Source organism: Cutaneotrichosporon oleaginosum, assembly GCF_008065305.1.
Source record: "Cutaneotrichosporon oleaginosum strain ATCC 20508 chromosome Unknown ATCC20508_contig03, whole genome shotgun sequence".
Lineage (NCBI taxonomy): Eukaryota > Fungi > Basidiomycota > Tremellomycetes > Trichosporonales > Trichosporonaceae > Cutaneotrichosporon > Cutaneotrichosporon oleaginosum.
This window is the reverse complement of record NW_027072172.1, coordinates 2,989,144-3,004,841: the sequence shown is the minus strand read 5'-3', so window position 1 is coordinate 3,004,841 and position 15,698 is coordinate 2,989,144. Positions and strand designations below refer to the sequence as shown.

Below are 15,698 nucleotides of genomic sequence, written 5' to 3'. Positions count from 1 at the left end.
CCTCAACCAACTACTACTATCCCCATTACCTCATCAACAGAGCCCATCTGATTTCCACCATCGGCTCCCCTTCTGAGGTGCCCAGTAGATGCAGAGGAATGGCAACGGGAAAAGCCAAAAGATTATCTGACCACTGACAGGATCGAACTGCCGACCTTTGCATATCAGGCTAATACGCTCGTCGTATTAGTACAATGCTCTAACCAGCTGAGCTAAGCGGCCGATGGAAGTTAGTGATCTGGCTGCGCTCAAGTCGCGGGCGCCGCAGGGATTTGCAGTACGTCTGGCGACGACTGTATCTTCTGAGTGAGCTTTAGAAGCATTGGAAGAGGTGGCTTGGGGGAGATAGCGACAAGGGGAAGAGTTGACTGTTTCACCCGTCGCCGTCGTGAAATCGAGGGATGTCCCAAGAAGGGCCGCAGCTGAATGACAGTGGCCCCGTAAAGTAAGGCCACTGTACTCCGCTCAGCTGCCAAATAATTCTGTCACATAGCATGCGAATACAATTTGAGGCGATGCTCCGCGACCCAGCACACAGAGGAGCACTCCCAGTACCACAGGCCCTGAACTTGTTGAGCCAGTAAATGCGTACATTGATCTAGAGAGTCATCTCGAGGTCCCCGCTACCCTCGCTCCCGCTCTCCTCTCCGTCCTCCTCCATCGCCTCAACGCTCTCCTCCTCCCCATCCTCCTCGTCCTCCTCGTCCTCCTCGTCCTCGCTCATGCGCGCGCGCTCCGCCGCGTCAACCAGGCGCGCCCAGCCCTCCTCCATTGCCGTGGCATCCTGAACTTCACGACGTGCCGTCTCGATGACCACGTGCGCGTCCCGCCCGCGCCCGATGTCGAGGAGGTGCTCGGCATATGTGAGAGCGGCGGTGACGCGGTCCGCGTCGGAGCGGCACGACCCGCGCCACGTGCGGTAAAGGTGCGCGGCGGCATCCTCCTTGCCCTTGCTCTTAACCATGTGTGCGCCTGCGTCGACAAGCACGTCGAAGGCAGGTGCGAAGAACATGGGCGTGGGGTGGTAGCCGCGCACGATCTTGTTGAGGGTCTCGCTTGGGTCCGCGCCACGTGCCAGCTCGGCGGAGAAGTAGGCCGCCAACATCTGCGGGTGCAGCGCAGCCACACTGGCGCGTACCGACGCTGCGAGAATCCTGTTCCACGCCTTCTCCGGCTCGGTGGTGTGCTCGTCCTCGAACTCGGCCCATGCCTGCCACACCGCCACGACGGCCTCCTGCTCCTCGTCCGAGAGGCCGGGGCGCACGATCGCCTTCGCGGTCTCGGCGCAGACGCGCAGCACCTCGTCCTGGTCCTCCTCCCCCTCGATTTCGGCCTGCACGCGAGCGAGCGCGAGGTCCGCGTTCTCCGGGTGCTGTGCAGCGTGCGAGCGGGCAGTAGCGAGGTACGACTCGAGGTCGTGCTTCTTGACGAGCTCCAGATGCCTCAGGAGGAGTGAAGGGGGCGCAGCGAGCGACGGCTTTGTGAGCGCCTTAAGAGTCGAGAGAAGATAGCGTAGCTGCCGTCAGTGGATGCAACAAGGCCTTGACCCACCAAGTCCTCGTTGTCCTGAGTGTCCGCTATCCTTTCGGCGAGCCATGCACCAGCAACGTCGGCCCACTCTGGTCCAGCCTTCTTGGCGGCGCTGCGCATTTCTTTCCCGATGGCGCCGAGCGCCTCGACAAGTTCGACGCCCTCAAGCACGATACCACCCGTTTCCTCCTGGCCAGCCTCGTATGGACGATCGTACAGCGGTCGGGTGAGCAGAGCGAGACGTGCGCGAGCGCCGTCTCTCCCGCCGTCGGCGGAGATCCGCTCGAGGTCGGCATACACGACCCCCAATGCCTTCTTGCGCAGCGGGCTGGGGTACCGGCGGAGCATTTCCAACAACCCCTCGCGGAACGTCATCCCATCCGCCGCAGTGGCTGGATCAGCGCCCGCATCCCGCCCCTCATCGCCTGGGGGAACCTTCTTGAGCGCGGTCTCGAGGGCGTGCACGACCAGCTGGCCTGAAAGGATGGCGCGGCGGGCGTCCTCGCCTTCGGGCCCAAACGCACCATCGCCGCCGACGAGCGCATCCACGTCTCCGTCAAAGTCGACGCCCTTCTTGTCCTCCGTGAGGCCAAGAACACGCCACCGGCGGCGCAGCCCCTCGACCCAGCCGAGCTCGAGCTTGGCGTACTCTCGCCACAATGTGTGGCTCTTCGGCAGCACACGCAGACCGAGAAGAAGCGTTGTGCGTGCGGGGCCAGTGCCCTCGAGGGAGAACCCCGAGGTAGGCTGCCTCTGCTGAGGAAGGTCGAGAGGATTGGCGCTCGAACCGGGAATGGCACCGCGCGGGAGCGGGTCTCCGGGGTGCAAGTGGTGGTGCGCGAGGAGGAGGTAGAGAGTGGGGGAGAGAGGGTGATGCTGGAGTGCCGAGGTGAGACCCTTGGCAACGACCTTGGTCATTCCCTGGTGCGCAGCGTACTCAACGTACGCTAGCCACACCGCGAGGTCGCCCGGAAACTTGGCCGTCGCCCGCTTGAGGATGTACAGTGTCCGGCGGGGGATCGAGTATGTTGACGCGCTCGGCCCTGGTGGGTTCACGTGGTACCCGCACTTCTTCCAGCGCACCTTGCGGAGACGCTCAAGGTTGATTTCGTACTCGGCATACTTGAAGAAGTCGTCCTTGCGAGTCTTGAGACGAATGAGCGATGTTTCGAATGCAGTGCGACGCTTGGTGATCTGATCGATCTCGTGCTTTGAAAAGAGGCCCTTGTCGTAGAGGTCCTTGAGCTCTGGGAGCGTCTGCTCGAGCTGGAACTGGACCTTGTCCATGGCCGCGGATGTGGATATTGTTCAGATCAACAACAGGACTTGGACTGGATGCGACTGGGATCTTGGAATCTGCGGAACTGCCAACTTTTGTGGAATATATACGTGTCATTGACAAATACACGCGACTGACACGTGTTTGATATCATGGTACCCGAGATCGGGTTCCTGGCGTGGGGGATTGTGGGGTATGCCACATGATCGACCTCGGTCCTCCTTGACCCGCGGCTCCAAGCTGCGTTGATCACATCAGCAATCAACGATGGCGTCGCACCTCTAGCATCTCTGTGAGGAACGTAATAATCCATGTAATTTATAGACGGTCGGCCCGCTCTAGTCCCACTGGTACAGGCACAGGCGCTCGTCTGGAACAGCCAGAGTGTGCAGAGGGTTGAACAAGAGAACATGATCCGGTGTTTAACCCCGGTCCGAGTCTTTAGCCGGCCACCCGCTTCGGCTATACCTGTCACTCTCTGCTCCCCATCCACCAACCATCTCGCGTCCTCCTGCACTCGTCGACTTGCCTGCCGCCGCCCATCACCCGCCCCCTGCCCACTGCAAGCCGCCAGCCCCGTGCTCGGCCCGCCAGATCTCGTCAAACGTCTCTAGAGTAGGGTCGCCCCCAGCCAAGGGGTGGGGACCCACGCTCACCGGTCTCTACGACGCTCGGCCCATCGTGCCCGGACCGACCTCTCCCCACTCCGACGCCAGCTGATGGCAATCGCAAGGCGCCCGCAGCTCGATCCTACTTAAGCACAGCTCTTCCCCATCCGCCCCCTCATCATCCCCGTCCGTGCCAAGCCAACCCACTTTCTTTCACGTACGTCGTTGTTGCATCTCCGCGTTGCCGCCAGCTCGCTTGCTCGCACACCTTGCCCCCTTGCTCGCCCCCGCCCGCGATACACCCCCGACTGACACCCAGGGGACAGCGCCTCACCACTCTTCATAGCACGGGCGACCATCTGTAGCTCTCGGCGAGCTGTCAACTCGAAAACTCACTCACACACACTCCCCCTCTCCTCCAGCCCACACCCTTCACCCATCAGCCCCGTTTAGACCATGCCATTCACCTCCGACTACCCCGACGTGACGCTCCCCGAAGTCGGGATCTTCGAATACCACTTCCCCGCAAACCCGCAGTTCGACCCCGACCTCCCCGCGTTCATCGATGGTATTGACGGGCGCACAATCACCCGCCGCGAGCTGGAGGACGGCGCGCTCCGCCTGGCCACCGGGCTCCGCAGTCTCGGCTTGAAACGTCACGACGTGGCCTGCATGTTCGGCCTCAACTCGCTCGAGTGGGTCCGTGCCGCCTACGGCTGTATGGCCGCGGGCATGACCGTCTCGCCGGCGAACTGGGCCTACTCGCCCAAAGAGCTCGCGCACCAGATCAACGACTCGGACGCGCAGATCATCTTCATTGCCCCAGACTTGGTGCCCAAGTTCGACGAGACGAGGCAGTACCTCAAACGGTCGTTCCCCGACTCGCGCGTCGTCCTGATGGCGACAAAGGAGAACCAGCCGATCGTGAAGCGCTACAAGGTCGTCACTGAGCTGTACGGCACCCGGGGCAAGCCCGAGCGCTTCTCGGGGAAGCAGGCGTACGAGACGACCTGGCTGTGTTACTCGTCCGGCACGACTGGCCTCCCCAAGGGCGTCATGACCACCCACCACAACTTCACCTCGCAGCTCCAGGCCCTCAAGGTCGCGTGCCAGCAGCTCACGCCGCAGGACGCGATGCTGGCCTTTGTCCCTCTCTCCCACACGTACGGCTCGACCATGGTCCTGCAGCAGCCCTTCTCGATGGGCTGCCCCGTCGTCCTTCTGCCCAAGTTTGAGGAGCAGGCTGCTCTCGCAGCAATCGAAAAGTACAAGATCACGCACGGCCTGATCGTGCCGCCCATCGTCATCGTGCTGCTCCACTCCGAGCTCGTGCCGAAGTACGACCTCCGGTCGCTGCGGACGCTGATGTGCGCCGCGGCGCCGCTCGGCGACGAGCTCACCAAGGCCTTTGAATCAAGGTTCCCGAACTGCGTCGTGACCCAGGGCTACGGCCTGACCGAGACCACGCCCATCATCACCTGCTTGACGGGCGAGGAAGTTGTGGGCCGGAGTGGATGGGTCGGGCGTCTGCTGCCGACGTACGAGGCGCGCCTCGTCGACCCGGACGGGAACGACGTCACGACGCCGCTGGAGCGCGGCGAGCTGTGGGTGCGCGGGCCCTCCGTCATGAAGGGGTACCACAAGAACCCGGCCGCGACGGCGAACACGTTCCACGACGGCTGGTTCAAGACGGGCGACGTGCTCATCCGCTCCGAAGACGGGTGGTACAAGGTCGTGGACCGCGTCAAAGAGCTCATCAAGTACAAGGGCTTCCAGGTGCCGCCTGCGGAGCTTGAGGCGCTGCTGATGACCCACCCCAAGATCAAGGACACGGCTGTGGTGGGCATCTACGACAAGAGCCAGGCGACCGAGCTGCCGACGGCGTACGTCGTCGTCGGCAGCGACGTGGACACGAGCGACGAGGGCCGCGCCGCGTTCGACAAGGAGATCCAGGCGTGGGTGGCCGCGCGCGCCGCGCGCCACAAGCGTCTCGGCGGCGGCGTGTGGATCGTCGACGAGATCCCCAAGTCTCCGTCGGGCAAGATCCTCCGTCGCTTCCTCCGCGACAAGGGACAGGCCGAGCGCGACGCCCGTGTCGCCCAGGGCGTCCAGGCCAAGCTCTAGTGTGGGAGGTCGGTTGCATATGGTATGGCATAGGAGATCCAGCGCCGCACGCAGCGGCGCCAGGTAGTTGTAGAGCAGGTTTCCACGAGACTCGATATACTCTGGGATGCATCGATCTGAAGTCAAGTTGCAGAAGTCGGCAGCGGAAGAGCGAAGTGATGCAGAAGCCAAGTTGCTTCAAGGTGCAACTTGCGGCCGACGCCACGCTGTCGAAAACACGTCGTGTAAGCAGTGAGTGGCATAAAGGGCGCAGTACGAGCATGTGGAAGTACTGTACATGCATGTCGTAGGCTGCGTGGCGCACACTTGGATCCAACTGCGTACTGAGCGTCTAACTAGCATCAGCGCAAGCCGCCCGACAGACTCACTTAATCCCGCGACTCCGTCGCCCAGCGGTATCCGGCATACCCGACGCCAACGCCGACCGCGAGCGCGAGCACCCCACTAGCCCCATAATATGCACGGTACACACGCGCAAAGCCAGCGGGCATGCGGCCCGCAGCCTCCTCCGCGCCGAGGTAGGCGAGGAGCGCGCGCTGGCTGCGCGGCGTCTTGCCTGCGCGCGCGGCCGCGTTCAGCTCGGAAAAGGCGAGCGCGTACGAGCCCATGCGTTCGCGGACGCCGTGTGGGGGCGGGGTGGGTTTCGGCGGCGGCGTGGTCATGGTGCGGATGGTGATGAGGTTGGGCGTCGGCGGCAGTGAGGGGAGGGGAGGGGGTGTCACGTGATCCTCTCTGCGCGGATCCACATGGCCTCGCGAACTGCAATGTGGGATAAGCCAAACACGAGGCATTCATATACAGTTGGCATTCTAGATACATGATTAAACTGCAAGCGTGTCCGTCTGTGAGCGCGGGCGGCCGGGCGGGCGTGCGTTACTATGTGGCGTCTGCAGTCTGACGATAATGCGGCGAGTGGACTGACGCAACAGAAGAGCGTCGAGCCGCAGCTTCGGCGACTGACTGCGGGTTTGCGGCGACGCCAGCAGGCGGCCCTACCACGACGCGCGTATAGCTTAGAGTACCCTTCCCGGCATATCCAGGTTGAGCGATATGCGCACGCCCTAGTCCGAGTCGTCGCGGTCGCCGAGCCGCCGAGGCCTGGGATAATCGATCTTCTCGCGCTTCGCAGGGGCGCTCGCACCTGCACCGGAGCCTCCACCTCCCACAGAGCCAAGAAGCGAGCGCCCGTGCCGCGCAACAGGAACGAACACGAGCGCGCCCATGACGAGCACGAGGAACGCGATGCTCAGCTTGTGCAGCCGATCGAGGGTGCGCAGGCCCTCCGGGCCTTCGGGGGGCATGCGGCCCGCCGCGACCTCGGCATCCATCATGCGGACGGTCGCGTCGGTGTCGTAGCCAGCGGCGCGGGCGCGCTGGCGGAACTGCATGACGTACGCTATTGTCTCGGGGGTTGTGGTGGGGCCGGGGGTCGGAACGGCGTATGTGCGGATGAGGGAGGAGGTGGGTGCCGGGGCGAGGACGCGCGTCCGCGCGCGCAGTGGCGCTCTCGCTGATGATCGGAGAGATCGGAGGGCTCGTGACGGGAATGTCATTAGGTGATATGTGGCGAGATGGTGAGAGATGAGAAAGTGCGGAGAGGCTGAGGAGAGACTCAGGTACTCCAACATGAGAATGTGGAGGTGTCGGCAGTCACGTGAGACCTAACGAGACCCGAGTCCGCTCGGTGCTCTCGGGCCTCTCCAGTCCGTCCGAGCGCGGCGAAGACGCGATAATTATGCATGAGATGTGCGGCGTGCTATGCAGTGGTGTCTAGTGTATGAGCCCCAGGGCCCTCTACGGTCAGTGCTGAGCTGCACGACTCTCCTCTGGCTCGTCCCATGGCCTGCGTGCGAACGGCGTCAGTCCGGCAGCCAGCGGCGCAGGCAGGACCTTGAACGCAGCCCAAGCCGTTGCATCCTCGAACCACCCGAGAACCGGCAACCTGGAGAAGCTGCGTCGCGTTCGTTCCTGCAAGTCAGCACTCCTCAGCTCATCAGGCTCACGGATGAATTGATGATGAATGCGGCGTGGAACGCCCACTTCAGCCTTGCGAATGCGACTCCCCCGCCTGCCTCTTGCACGATTCCCACCACGCCGAAGAGGCTCGCCCGCCCGCCCCACTGCAGCCGGCCTTGCGCGTCCGAGACAAATGCCGGGTGCTGGTAGACCATGATCTCGTTCATGGTCCACTCGTTGCCCTTCCACAGCAGGAGGAAGAGGGGGAGGTAGCTCACGAATTTTGCGGTGAGGGGCGGGAGGCGGGGTGGGCCAGCATACTTGAATGCGTGCCAGGCACGGCGAAACCGGCCTGCTGAAGCGTCGAGAGGAGGAGGAGGGGGGAGGCCACTTGGACGGCCATGGGTGAAGAGCGAATCGTACGGCCGCCGCGGCGTCGCTGGAGGTACCGGCACCGCTTGACGCGGCGTAAAAAGCGAGTCGTATGGCCGCTTGGGCGGCGGGCGGGGCAGCTCTGGCTCAGACATGGTGTGGAGTGATCAAGGAGGCTTGCTGTGTGGACTTGTTCAAGTGGAGGTCGTCGCCCTCGCGTGGCAAATTACGTGTCCGCAATGCTGCCCATGTGCCTCTCCTCGCCGCCGTTCAATACGCGGCTGTCAGCTGCACAGCAGCCTCTCTGGGGCAGCTGGGAATCACATATAAACACTCGACTACCCATCATCATCCATCATGCGCGTTGCCCTCCCTCTGCGCCAGGCGCGCCGCGAGGTGCACGGCATGATCCTCGTCTTCCGCGAATCTGCTACTGCCCCATCCCCCATCCGCTCCCACCCAGGCGCCCCCGTGCCAAGCGACACCAACCCCTTCGCACGCGACCCGCCGTCGCCACCAGAGCAAGGCCAGACACCATCGGGCCTCCCTGCATGGCACCTCAAGTCTCGAACACGGCAGGTGGGTAGCAGCCGCTTTGTCGACTACGAGCGCAAGCAGGCGCCGGTGCCGCACGGCGTGCCACCAAACTTCCCCGACGACCAGCTCGAAGGCAAGCGACGGCTACCGGGCTGGGCGGTGTGGTTTGTCGGCATATTTGCCCTGAGCATCATCGAAGACATTGTTGTCGCACGAACCCGCGCGGCCAAACGCCGTGACGAAGAGGTGCGCGGCGACGTCGACGGTCCCCCACGACAGCCTATTCAAAGCCAGAAGGACGAGCATGGCAATGAGGTACGGCCTGAATGGGACGAACGCGGTGACCGGATGCGGGCGATGAATGCACAGCGCACCCGAGTAGAGGAACAAGCTCGTCGCATCCAGGGCGGGAGGGGATTAGGGCCTGCGCCGCCGCAGCAGAACCAGTGGGGCGACTCGCCCGAGTCGTTCGACGCCGGCGCCGGACGGAGCAGCGAGGCCTTTGGCCGTGGTTGAAGGTATGTCTGTGCATGCACATGGCTGACTGAAGATGAGGGTTGCTCGATAGCATGTGGAAGACTCGCATGGGGCATGGGCATGTTGGATGCATGCTGCAGATGCTCTTAGTGAGCGCCTGTTACTAACACCCTGTCCGAGTCGACAAGGTCCAGTGACGCCACGTGGCCTACGTCGCCGTCACTTTGACAGTAGTACCTTTCAGCCCCTAGCGCAATTCACTGCGGGGACAGACGAACAAACACGCTCTGCTTGGGCTTTCCGGCCCGGCCCAGCCTTTCCAGCTTGCTAATCCACTGAGTCGTAATCCACTGAATTGAAGTCCACTGAGCCGTAATCCACTGAATTGAAATCCACTGAATCGTGCGGCGGCGACCGAGGTGAACCGTGGTAGTGGCCGCCGTGAGGCCGTACGAAGACACCGCCCCCCCTTCAGGACAGTGATCTACCAGGTCCCCCCTCTGATCCCACTCTTCTCGTAGAGGACCGCTTGCAATGCCAGCCTAGCGGCCTCTGGCCATGTTCAAGGAGCCCCGTTGCTCGCAGCCTGCCGCGTCGCAATGTCCCAGCCCCGATCTCGCCGGTTCTGGGCGTGGGCGTTGTTGAGGCGATCGCCGAGGCCGGTCCGTCAGCCAACTGCTGACGGACTAGACCCAGGGCTTTGCTCACTTTGTGTACAGCAGCGAAACATCTCAGGTCTGCGCCCTTCAGCCTTCTCAATCTCCCAGCTTCGTTACGCCACCCTAGCGTCGCGGTTACGCCGGTCACTAGCCTGCCGCTTCAACCGTATCCCCGTGACAATCCACTTGTCATTCGTGCTTGATCTGATGTCGCGTGTCTCCGTCTCCGCCAATTCAACGCCCTAGAGGCAACACTTTACGTATTCGACCGCGCACTGTGAGCTGCCAGCGCACCTAACCCAGTCATGTCCGCCAACGCGTCTCGAGCTCGCATCTCCATTCTCATCTCTCATCTCTCATCTTCATCTCTCACCCATCATCTCCCACCTTAACTTGCTCTACAGCACTCTCATAGCACCTGCTGCCATCTCGACAGCTTCACAGCACTTGTCGCCATCTCTCTGCTTCACAGCTCACATCTCCCCTGCTTGCATACCTGCCCTCTCGGCCCATTCTCCCATCCATCTCCCTACGCGCTCTCGCACCATCCACAATCTCTCGACCATGGCGCCCACTCTCAAGCACCGTGATGTCGTCCCCGTGATCCGCAAACTAGGCTGGATCGAGAAGCGCGGCAAGGGGAGCCACACTCATTATATTCACCCCTCGCGCGCGGACGTGCGCATCACCATCACGGCCCACGGCACGGGCGGCACCGTCGACGCGGCGGTGCTCAACACGCTCAGAGCGTTCGTCGACCGCGACGACCCCTGCGTCCCCGAGTCGTGGTTCAGAGGCGTCCCCCAAGATCGCGAGGTGAGCTGCCCCGCGGTGTAGACTGACCGCAGGCCCTCCGCGCCTCCCTGTAGGCAAATTTGATCCCGCCTCCCGCCGGCCGGCGAGGCGACTGTTGTGCACCGCTGCACTGTACCTCCCGCAAGTGTTGTTGCTACCATTGTAGGCATGTTGATGTTATACTTCCGTGGATCGATAGCTCGGGAGGCGCGGTCCGGTTAGAAGCTGATCCAGGCGGAGGGGAGCTCTGCAGGCGGCGCAATCTGACGCCAGGATGGTTCAAAGGGTGCTTTCTCAGGCGGACTGTGTTTGGATGTCGTCGCGTGGTAGATACCGTGTACGACGTGCAGGAGAGACGGGCGCTCACCTTGGTGAGAGACGTCAACGATGCAGCGATCACGGTCAAAAACACTGAGCAATGGGCGACGCGGCGGCGCCAAGCTTCGTTGAGCCGCGAGTCTTGGTCAGGCGCGTCGCGCATAGTGACGGGGGCGAGAGACGGGCTGGCGGGAGAGACTGGAGAGGTGTGGCGAGCGTAGGGCAGAAGGGATTGGGCGAGCGCAGGAGAAGAGTAGGATGTGCAGAGTTCAGATGAGCGGCCAAAGGGGGAGAGGTCGAAGGGATTCTAGCGGCGTGTGCGAAACGATGGATAGCAGGCGAAGGAGGGAGGAGAAGGAGACAGCGGGGAGAGGGGAAGAGGGGGACGGAAGGGAGGGGACAGGGAGAGAGGACCCAGAAGACGCGGAAGACGAAGCAGTCGTAGTGAGAGAGTAGATAATCAGACTGCGCGAATTGATTGAACGTAGCATTAGCTGCTGAAGATCATAGAGCAGGGAGAGGAGACGAAGCTGACGAGGCAAGCAAGCAGACAAGGCAGACAGACCAAACGGACAGGCGGAGCAGACGAACTGACGAGCTGACGAGCAGACGCAGTAGATAAAGCAGAAGAGGCGGACGGAGCGGACGGAGCGGATGGAGCGGATGGAGCGGATGGAGCCTCTAAGCAGCGAGAGGGAGGGCTAGAACACGGCCTCGCACGATAAACAGCAGGCCCACCGCAGCATTGCCGTCTCGTCAGCGGTGCGACGCACGTGATCCCCCATCACCATCGCTGCTTGTCCACGCGCGCGCTGATAGGCTGGATGGACAATGATCACGTGTTCGCAGACGGTGGAGAGTTGCCGGATGCCCGGACATGCCGAGCAGGCACAGAGGTACATGAGAGGCACCGAGATCTGCGTCCGCCCCCACACTGTTGGTGCTTGGCAGTGGCTATGCACACCTTGTACATTGCCTCGCTACATGCTGCAGTCGGTCCTGCTCTCCTCAGAGTCTTCCCAGCCTCATCGACCCGTGGTGTTACTCGCCAGAGCACGATGGCTGGGTTTGGGTCTGAATGGAGAGACAGATATAAACATCAGCATGGCGTCTAGGGCTGCCTGGGATGGCCGGGTGGTGGCGCATTGTCTTTCCAGCTGACCCGAGCCCCAGTCCAAGCCCAGTGCAACACCCGCACATGACCGAGTCCGAAGCCAACAAAGCCCTGCTCTTGCACAGTAGGTAGCCCCGGCTGCCCGAATGTACAGTACGTACACACGTCAGTGCCAAGGCCGCATAGGCTGTGTCACCAGTCACGCCGCGCGCCCTGCGTTTGGGTGTGGGGTGCTGCAGCATTCCTCTGGCTCCTGGGCCATCGGTGCATGCTACTCGGCGGATGCATGCTTGGCACCACCCGCCAGGGCCAGGGCACGAGAACACAATGCCGGGTCGCGCAGAGACAATTAGCGTACAAGAGGGGGGAGGGGGGGTGTCCGGGCCGACGAGGGACGACGAGAGGCGCGGCAGGATGGTCGAAATACCGAGACCCCACAGTCCATCGTCCATCTTCTTGCCGCCACCTACATACCTGTGCAAACACTCGCCATACAATCAATGCACTGCCGTCTACCGCCTCTCCGTCCTCTGCCTCTCCCCTCCCTCGCCCTTTAACACCACCTCTCCATCGCTCTTACACTCACAATGCAGACATGACGATCGACGAAGCCCACCACCCCGCCCTCGCCCCCTTCGCCGACTTCGCCTTCGTGCTCGCCGCGCCCCCGCCCCACCCCACACCACTCAAGTCCACACCTGCGGTCACATACCATGTCCTGCCTCCATCGACGGTCCGCGCCGTCGGCGAGCAAGCACCCACCCAGCTCTACTTTGAGTCGTTTCTGCTCGACCACGGCGCGCTCGCCATCACACGCGCCGACCTCATCCACGTCCTCTCCCTCCTCTTGACGCGCTACGCTGAGGCAGCCGACCTCGTCGCCCAAGTCACAAAGACCATGTCCGAGCCGCTCGGCAAGCCCGACGCCGCATGGTGTCTCGAGATCCACGCCAGTGTAAAAGAGGTTGCGCGCCGGCGCCTGGAGATGGCTCGTGAGTAGCTCGGAGCAGAGGGGGAGCAGAGCAGTTCCCACGGGGTCCATGATACCGCTTTGCGTCGTCAAGCACCCGTGGCTGTGAGATGACGTGAGACGCGTGTGGGAAGTTTCGCGGTCGATCCTCGCGTCCGCTCGCCAATTTCCGATCAGAGATCGGCTCCTCTTCGCTCGTGCTCGTGAACTGCCCCGCTCACCCCAGGCACATTCAACCGCGAACTGATGCGCCTCTCCGACCTCGAGCGCACAGGACACCCCCCGAGGAGCTGGAAGACGTTCACGCGCGCCGGCAAGCCGTCTGCGCGCCGCCGCCGCTCCCGGCCCTCCTCGTTGTCCGAGGACGAAGTGGAAGAGCTCCCGTCTCCGCCAGAAGGCAGCCTGTCGCCGCTGCGCCGCCCGTGCGCCCTCCCCCGCATCCGCGAGGACAGCGACACGGACTGGACAGGCAGCATGCAGTGCGGCGGGATCCACTTCGTCAGCGAGTGGGTGTTCCGCGTCACGCGGCTTATTACGGCCGAAGGTTTCCCGGGCGGACAGGAGGAGCGGGATGCGCGCGCCCTCGAGACGGCGCGTGACGAGCTCGCGCATCTCCAGCACCATATGGCGCATGCTAGTGGATCCCGGTCGCCGCCTCCGCCGCCGTATGCGCCCCGGTCACGCACGCTTTCGTTGATGCGCTTCCGGTCTACGCCCAGCCCCTCGCCGCCACCAGTCGAGAAACCCAGGCCTAAACATGCAGAGTCCAGCAAGTGCGACGGCAAGGACAAGGCCGGGGTGTGTGACTACCTCCGCCGTCTCTTCGTTGGTTAGAGATCCTCCGCTTCTCTCTCCCCCACCTCCCCACCTCCCCTCCCTTCTACACGCAAATGCACTGTATTACTAGATTCATCTATGCAAGATAACGAGAGTCAGAGTTAGCGCCGCACGGACTGCACGCGCCTGTCGCCCTTCTCGGCGCGGGCGCGCAGCTTGGCCTGCTTGCGCGACTCGCCTGGCTGTCCCCCCGCAGCAACGGGCGCCTCCTCCTTAGGCGCCTTGGGGCCGAACAAGCCCGGGAGGAACATGCCGAGGAAGGGCTTGGCGACGCCGAAGAGCTTTGAACCAACGAAGCAGGGGACGAGGGCGGACAGCCACCACACCCAGTTGCCGAGTAGCGCGCCGCCGAGTGTGCAGATCCAGGTGATGTAGATGCTGGTATAAGCGAGATCGACATAGCAGGAGGCAGGGAAGGGCACTCCAGGCAGTTCAGCGAGCTGTGCCAGCCGAGTGGCACTATCAATGCCCTTTAGCGACTCACACATCCCAGGCCACCTCGATCACGCCGCCTGCCCCCAGGTCCTGGGGGACTCGGAGGTCGCCCTTGGCGTTGCGCGTCGGTGTGCCAATTTCAACGAACCAGCGCCAGATAAATATCGAGGCGACAAACCCCAGGCCGTGGAGAAAGCCCACGAAGCCGCCAGGCAAGAGCTGGCGCCCGTACACCTTCCACTTCATGATGCGAACAAGCACTGCGAGGACCTGGGATGAGCGCGGCCTTGACTTGGTGGACAATCGTCTGGCGGCACAAAGAGGCTACTAGCGTCTGGGCTGAAGCAGCCTCCGATCGCGCCCCAGGCGAGCGTCACGTCGCCACCCACATTGATCATGTAGAAGTTCTTGGGGAGCGCCTTGAGCAGCCTTTCGTTGGCTGCGGCGATGCGTTTTGTTGATGCGTTCGCCTGAAGTCAGCTTTGCAGTGTATATCTGACCCACCATGCTGGGTATGAACAAGAGAGTGTCGTGGGGGAAGTGGAAGACGATGAAGAGAGTGGATGAATGCCAAGATAAGTCGAACGAGGACGCGTCCATCTCGGCGGTGCACTGCGTCATTTGCTTCCGCTCATAAAGTTCGGCGGCCAGCGGCGACCGGCTTCGACGCCGCAGCCTTCACGCACCTACCTGAGCACAGCACCGATCGGATGAACGCCACGCGCGCGCTCCTCAAGTCGTCGTCCTCGACGCGCTGGCTCGCCCGCCAGTCGCGCGACCCTTTCGTCAAGTCGCGCGGCGGCGCGTACCGCGCCCGCTCGGCGTTCAAGCTCAAGGACCTGGCAGGCAAGTACCCGATCCTAGGACGGCGCGTCGTCGACCTCGGCGCCGCGCCCGGCGGGTGGAGCCAGGTGGCGGCGGAGAAGCAGCGCCAGTTCCGCGGCAAGGGGGTGGTCGTGGCCGTGGACTTGCTGCCGATGGAGGCGATGCCGGGGGTGGAGGTTGTGACAGGGGACTTTTTCGACACGGGCGTGCAGAGCCGCGTGCTGGAGCTGCTGAGGGCAGCTCCGCGGTCGTGGGCTAGGCTGGGGCAGAAAGATGAGCAGGGAGGAAACGCAGAAGCAGCGGACAAGGAGGGAGCGTCTTCGACCGCCGAGATGGCAGACACCGGCCTTGCCGACTGCGTCCTTAGCGACATGATGGCGTCGATGAGCGGGATCCGGGATCGTGACGTCGCGGCATCGCTTGATCTCGTGTCCGCCGCTACGTGGCTGGCGCATCAGGTCCTCCGCTCCAAGGACGATGAGTACGCCGGCGGCTCGCTTGTGTACGTGCCACACCGGGAATCAAGCAGTGCTGACATCAGCCTCAAGTTCTTCATGCACCCCGAACTGGTTGACTTCCGCAAGAAGCAGCTCGAGCCCTACTTCTTCAAAGTCGTCACCGACAAGCCCGCAAGCAGTCGTAAGGAGAGCGCCGAGGCGTACTGGGTTTGTCTGGGTTACAAGGGGGGATGGGTCCCCGAGGAGGTATAAGTCGACATCAGGCGTCGGTGCATGGCAGCAGTGCTGCCAGTCTCTGCTGCTACATTCTCACATGATACGACACCACGCTACATCGCTCGTGTCGGTTTGTCTCGCTTTTGCGGCCTCTCCCAACAACCTCGGCGGAGATCTAGGCACCAGCG

At 62.8% G+C, this 15,698-nt stretch overlaps 10 protein-coding genes across 10 annotated transcripts; 6 read left to right on the top strand and 4 right to left on the bottom strand.

Annotated features, from left to right (window-relative positions):
- Window positions 1-598: 598 nt before the first annotated feature.
- COLE_04391 (uncharacterized protein) lies at window positions 599-2,817 on the bottom strand (the record flags this gene model as incomplete). The annotated part of the gene is made up of 2 exons (XM_018421014.2): window positions 599-1,516; window positions 1,552-2,817. 2 exons carry the CDS (start codon window positions 2,815-2,817, stop codon window positions 599-601), a joined length of 2,184 nt encoding a protein of 727 aa, XP_018275608.1.
- Window positions 2,818-3,873: 1,056 nt separating this feature from the next.
- COLE_04390 (uncharacterized protein) lies at window positions 3,874-5,541 on the top strand (the record flags this gene model as incomplete). Its single annotated transcript, XM_065626343.1, has 2 exons — window positions 3,874-5,361; window positions 5,404-5,541. The coding sequence occupies 2 exons, from the start codon at window positions 3,874-3,876 to the stop codon at window positions 5,539-5,541; spliced, it is 1,626 nt and encodes a 541-aa protein (XP_065482424.1).
- Window positions 5,542-5,909: 368 nt separating this feature from the next.
- Window positions 5,910-6,203, bottom strand: COLE_04389 (uncharacterized protein; the record flags this gene model as incomplete). The annotated part of the gene is made up of 1 exon (XM_018424414.2): window positions 5,910-6,203. The coding sequence occupies one exon, from the start codon at window positions 6,201-6,203 to the stop codon at window positions 5,910-5,912; it is 294 nt and encodes a 97-aa protein (XP_018275606.1).
- A 216-nt stretch (window positions 6,204-6,419) lies between these two features.
- On the top strand, window positions 6,420-7,055 carry COLE_04388 (uncharacterized protein; the record flags this gene model as incomplete). The annotated part of the gene is made up of 1 exon (XM_018419939.2): window positions 6,420-7,055. The coding sequence occupies one exon, from the start codon at window positions 6,420-6,422 to the stop codon at window positions 7,053-7,055; it is 636 nt and encodes a 211-aa protein (XP_018275605.1).
- A 286-nt stretch (window positions 7,056-7,341) lies between these two features.
- Window positions 7,342-8,024, bottom strand: COLE_04387 (uncharacterized protein; the record flags this gene model as incomplete). The annotated part of the gene is made up of 2 exons (XM_018425600.1): window positions 7,342-7,509; window positions 7,545-8,024. 2 exons carry the CDS (start codon window positions 8,022-8,024, stop codon window positions 7,342-7,344), a joined length of 648 nt encoding a protein of 215 aa, XP_018275604.1.
- A 202-nt stretch (window positions 8,025-8,226) lies between these two features.
- COLE_04386 (uncharacterized protein) lies at window positions 8,227-8,922 on the top strand (the record flags this gene model as incomplete). Its single annotated transcript, XM_018419938.2, has 2 exons — window positions 8,227-8,652; window positions 8,701-8,922. The coding sequence occupies 2 exons, from the start codon at window positions 8,227-8,229 to the stop codon at window positions 8,920-8,922; spliced, it is 648 nt and encodes a 215-aa protein (XP_018275603.1).
- Window positions 8,923-10,106: 1,184 nt separating this feature from the next.
- Window positions 10,107-10,379, top strand: COLE_04385 (uncharacterized protein; the record flags this gene model as incomplete). The annotated part of the gene is made up of 1 exon (XM_018425599.2): window positions 10,107-10,379. The coding sequence occupies one exon, from the start codon at window positions 10,107-10,109 to the stop codon at window positions 10,377-10,379; it is 273 nt and encodes a 90-aa protein (XP_018275602.2).
- A 1,985-nt stretch (window positions 10,380-12,364) lies between these two features.
- Window positions 12,365-13,573, top strand: COLE_04384 (uncharacterized protein; the record flags this gene model as incomplete). Its single annotated transcript, XM_018424413.2, has 2 exons — window positions 12,365-12,761; window positions 12,966-13,573. 2 exons carry the CDS (start codon window positions 12,365-12,367, stop codon window positions 13,571-13,573), a joined length of 1,005 nt encoding a protein of 334 aa, XP_018275601.1.
- A 104-nt stretch (window positions 13,574-13,677) lies between these two features.
- On the bottom strand, window positions 13,678-14,409 carry COLE_04383 (uncharacterized protein; the record flags this gene model as incomplete). The annotated part of the gene is made up of 3 exons (XM_018424412.2): window positions 13,678-13,954; window positions 14,061-14,281; window positions 14,401-14,409. 3 exons carry the CDS (start codon window positions 14,407-14,409, stop codon window positions 13,678-13,680), a joined length of 507 nt encoding a protein of 168 aa, XP_018275600.2.
- A 312-nt stretch (window positions 14,410-14,721) lies between these two features.
- On the top strand, window positions 14,722-15,546 carry COLE_04382 (uncharacterized protein; the record flags this gene model as incomplete). Its single annotated transcript, XM_018420547.1, has 3 exons — window positions 14,722-15,054; window positions 15,148-15,317; window positions 15,378-15,546. The coding sequence occupies 3 exons, from the start codon at window positions 14,722-14,724 to the stop codon at window positions 15,544-15,546; spliced, it is 672 nt and encodes a 223-aa protein (XP_018275599.1).
- Window positions 15,547-15,698: the final 152 nt, after the last annotated feature.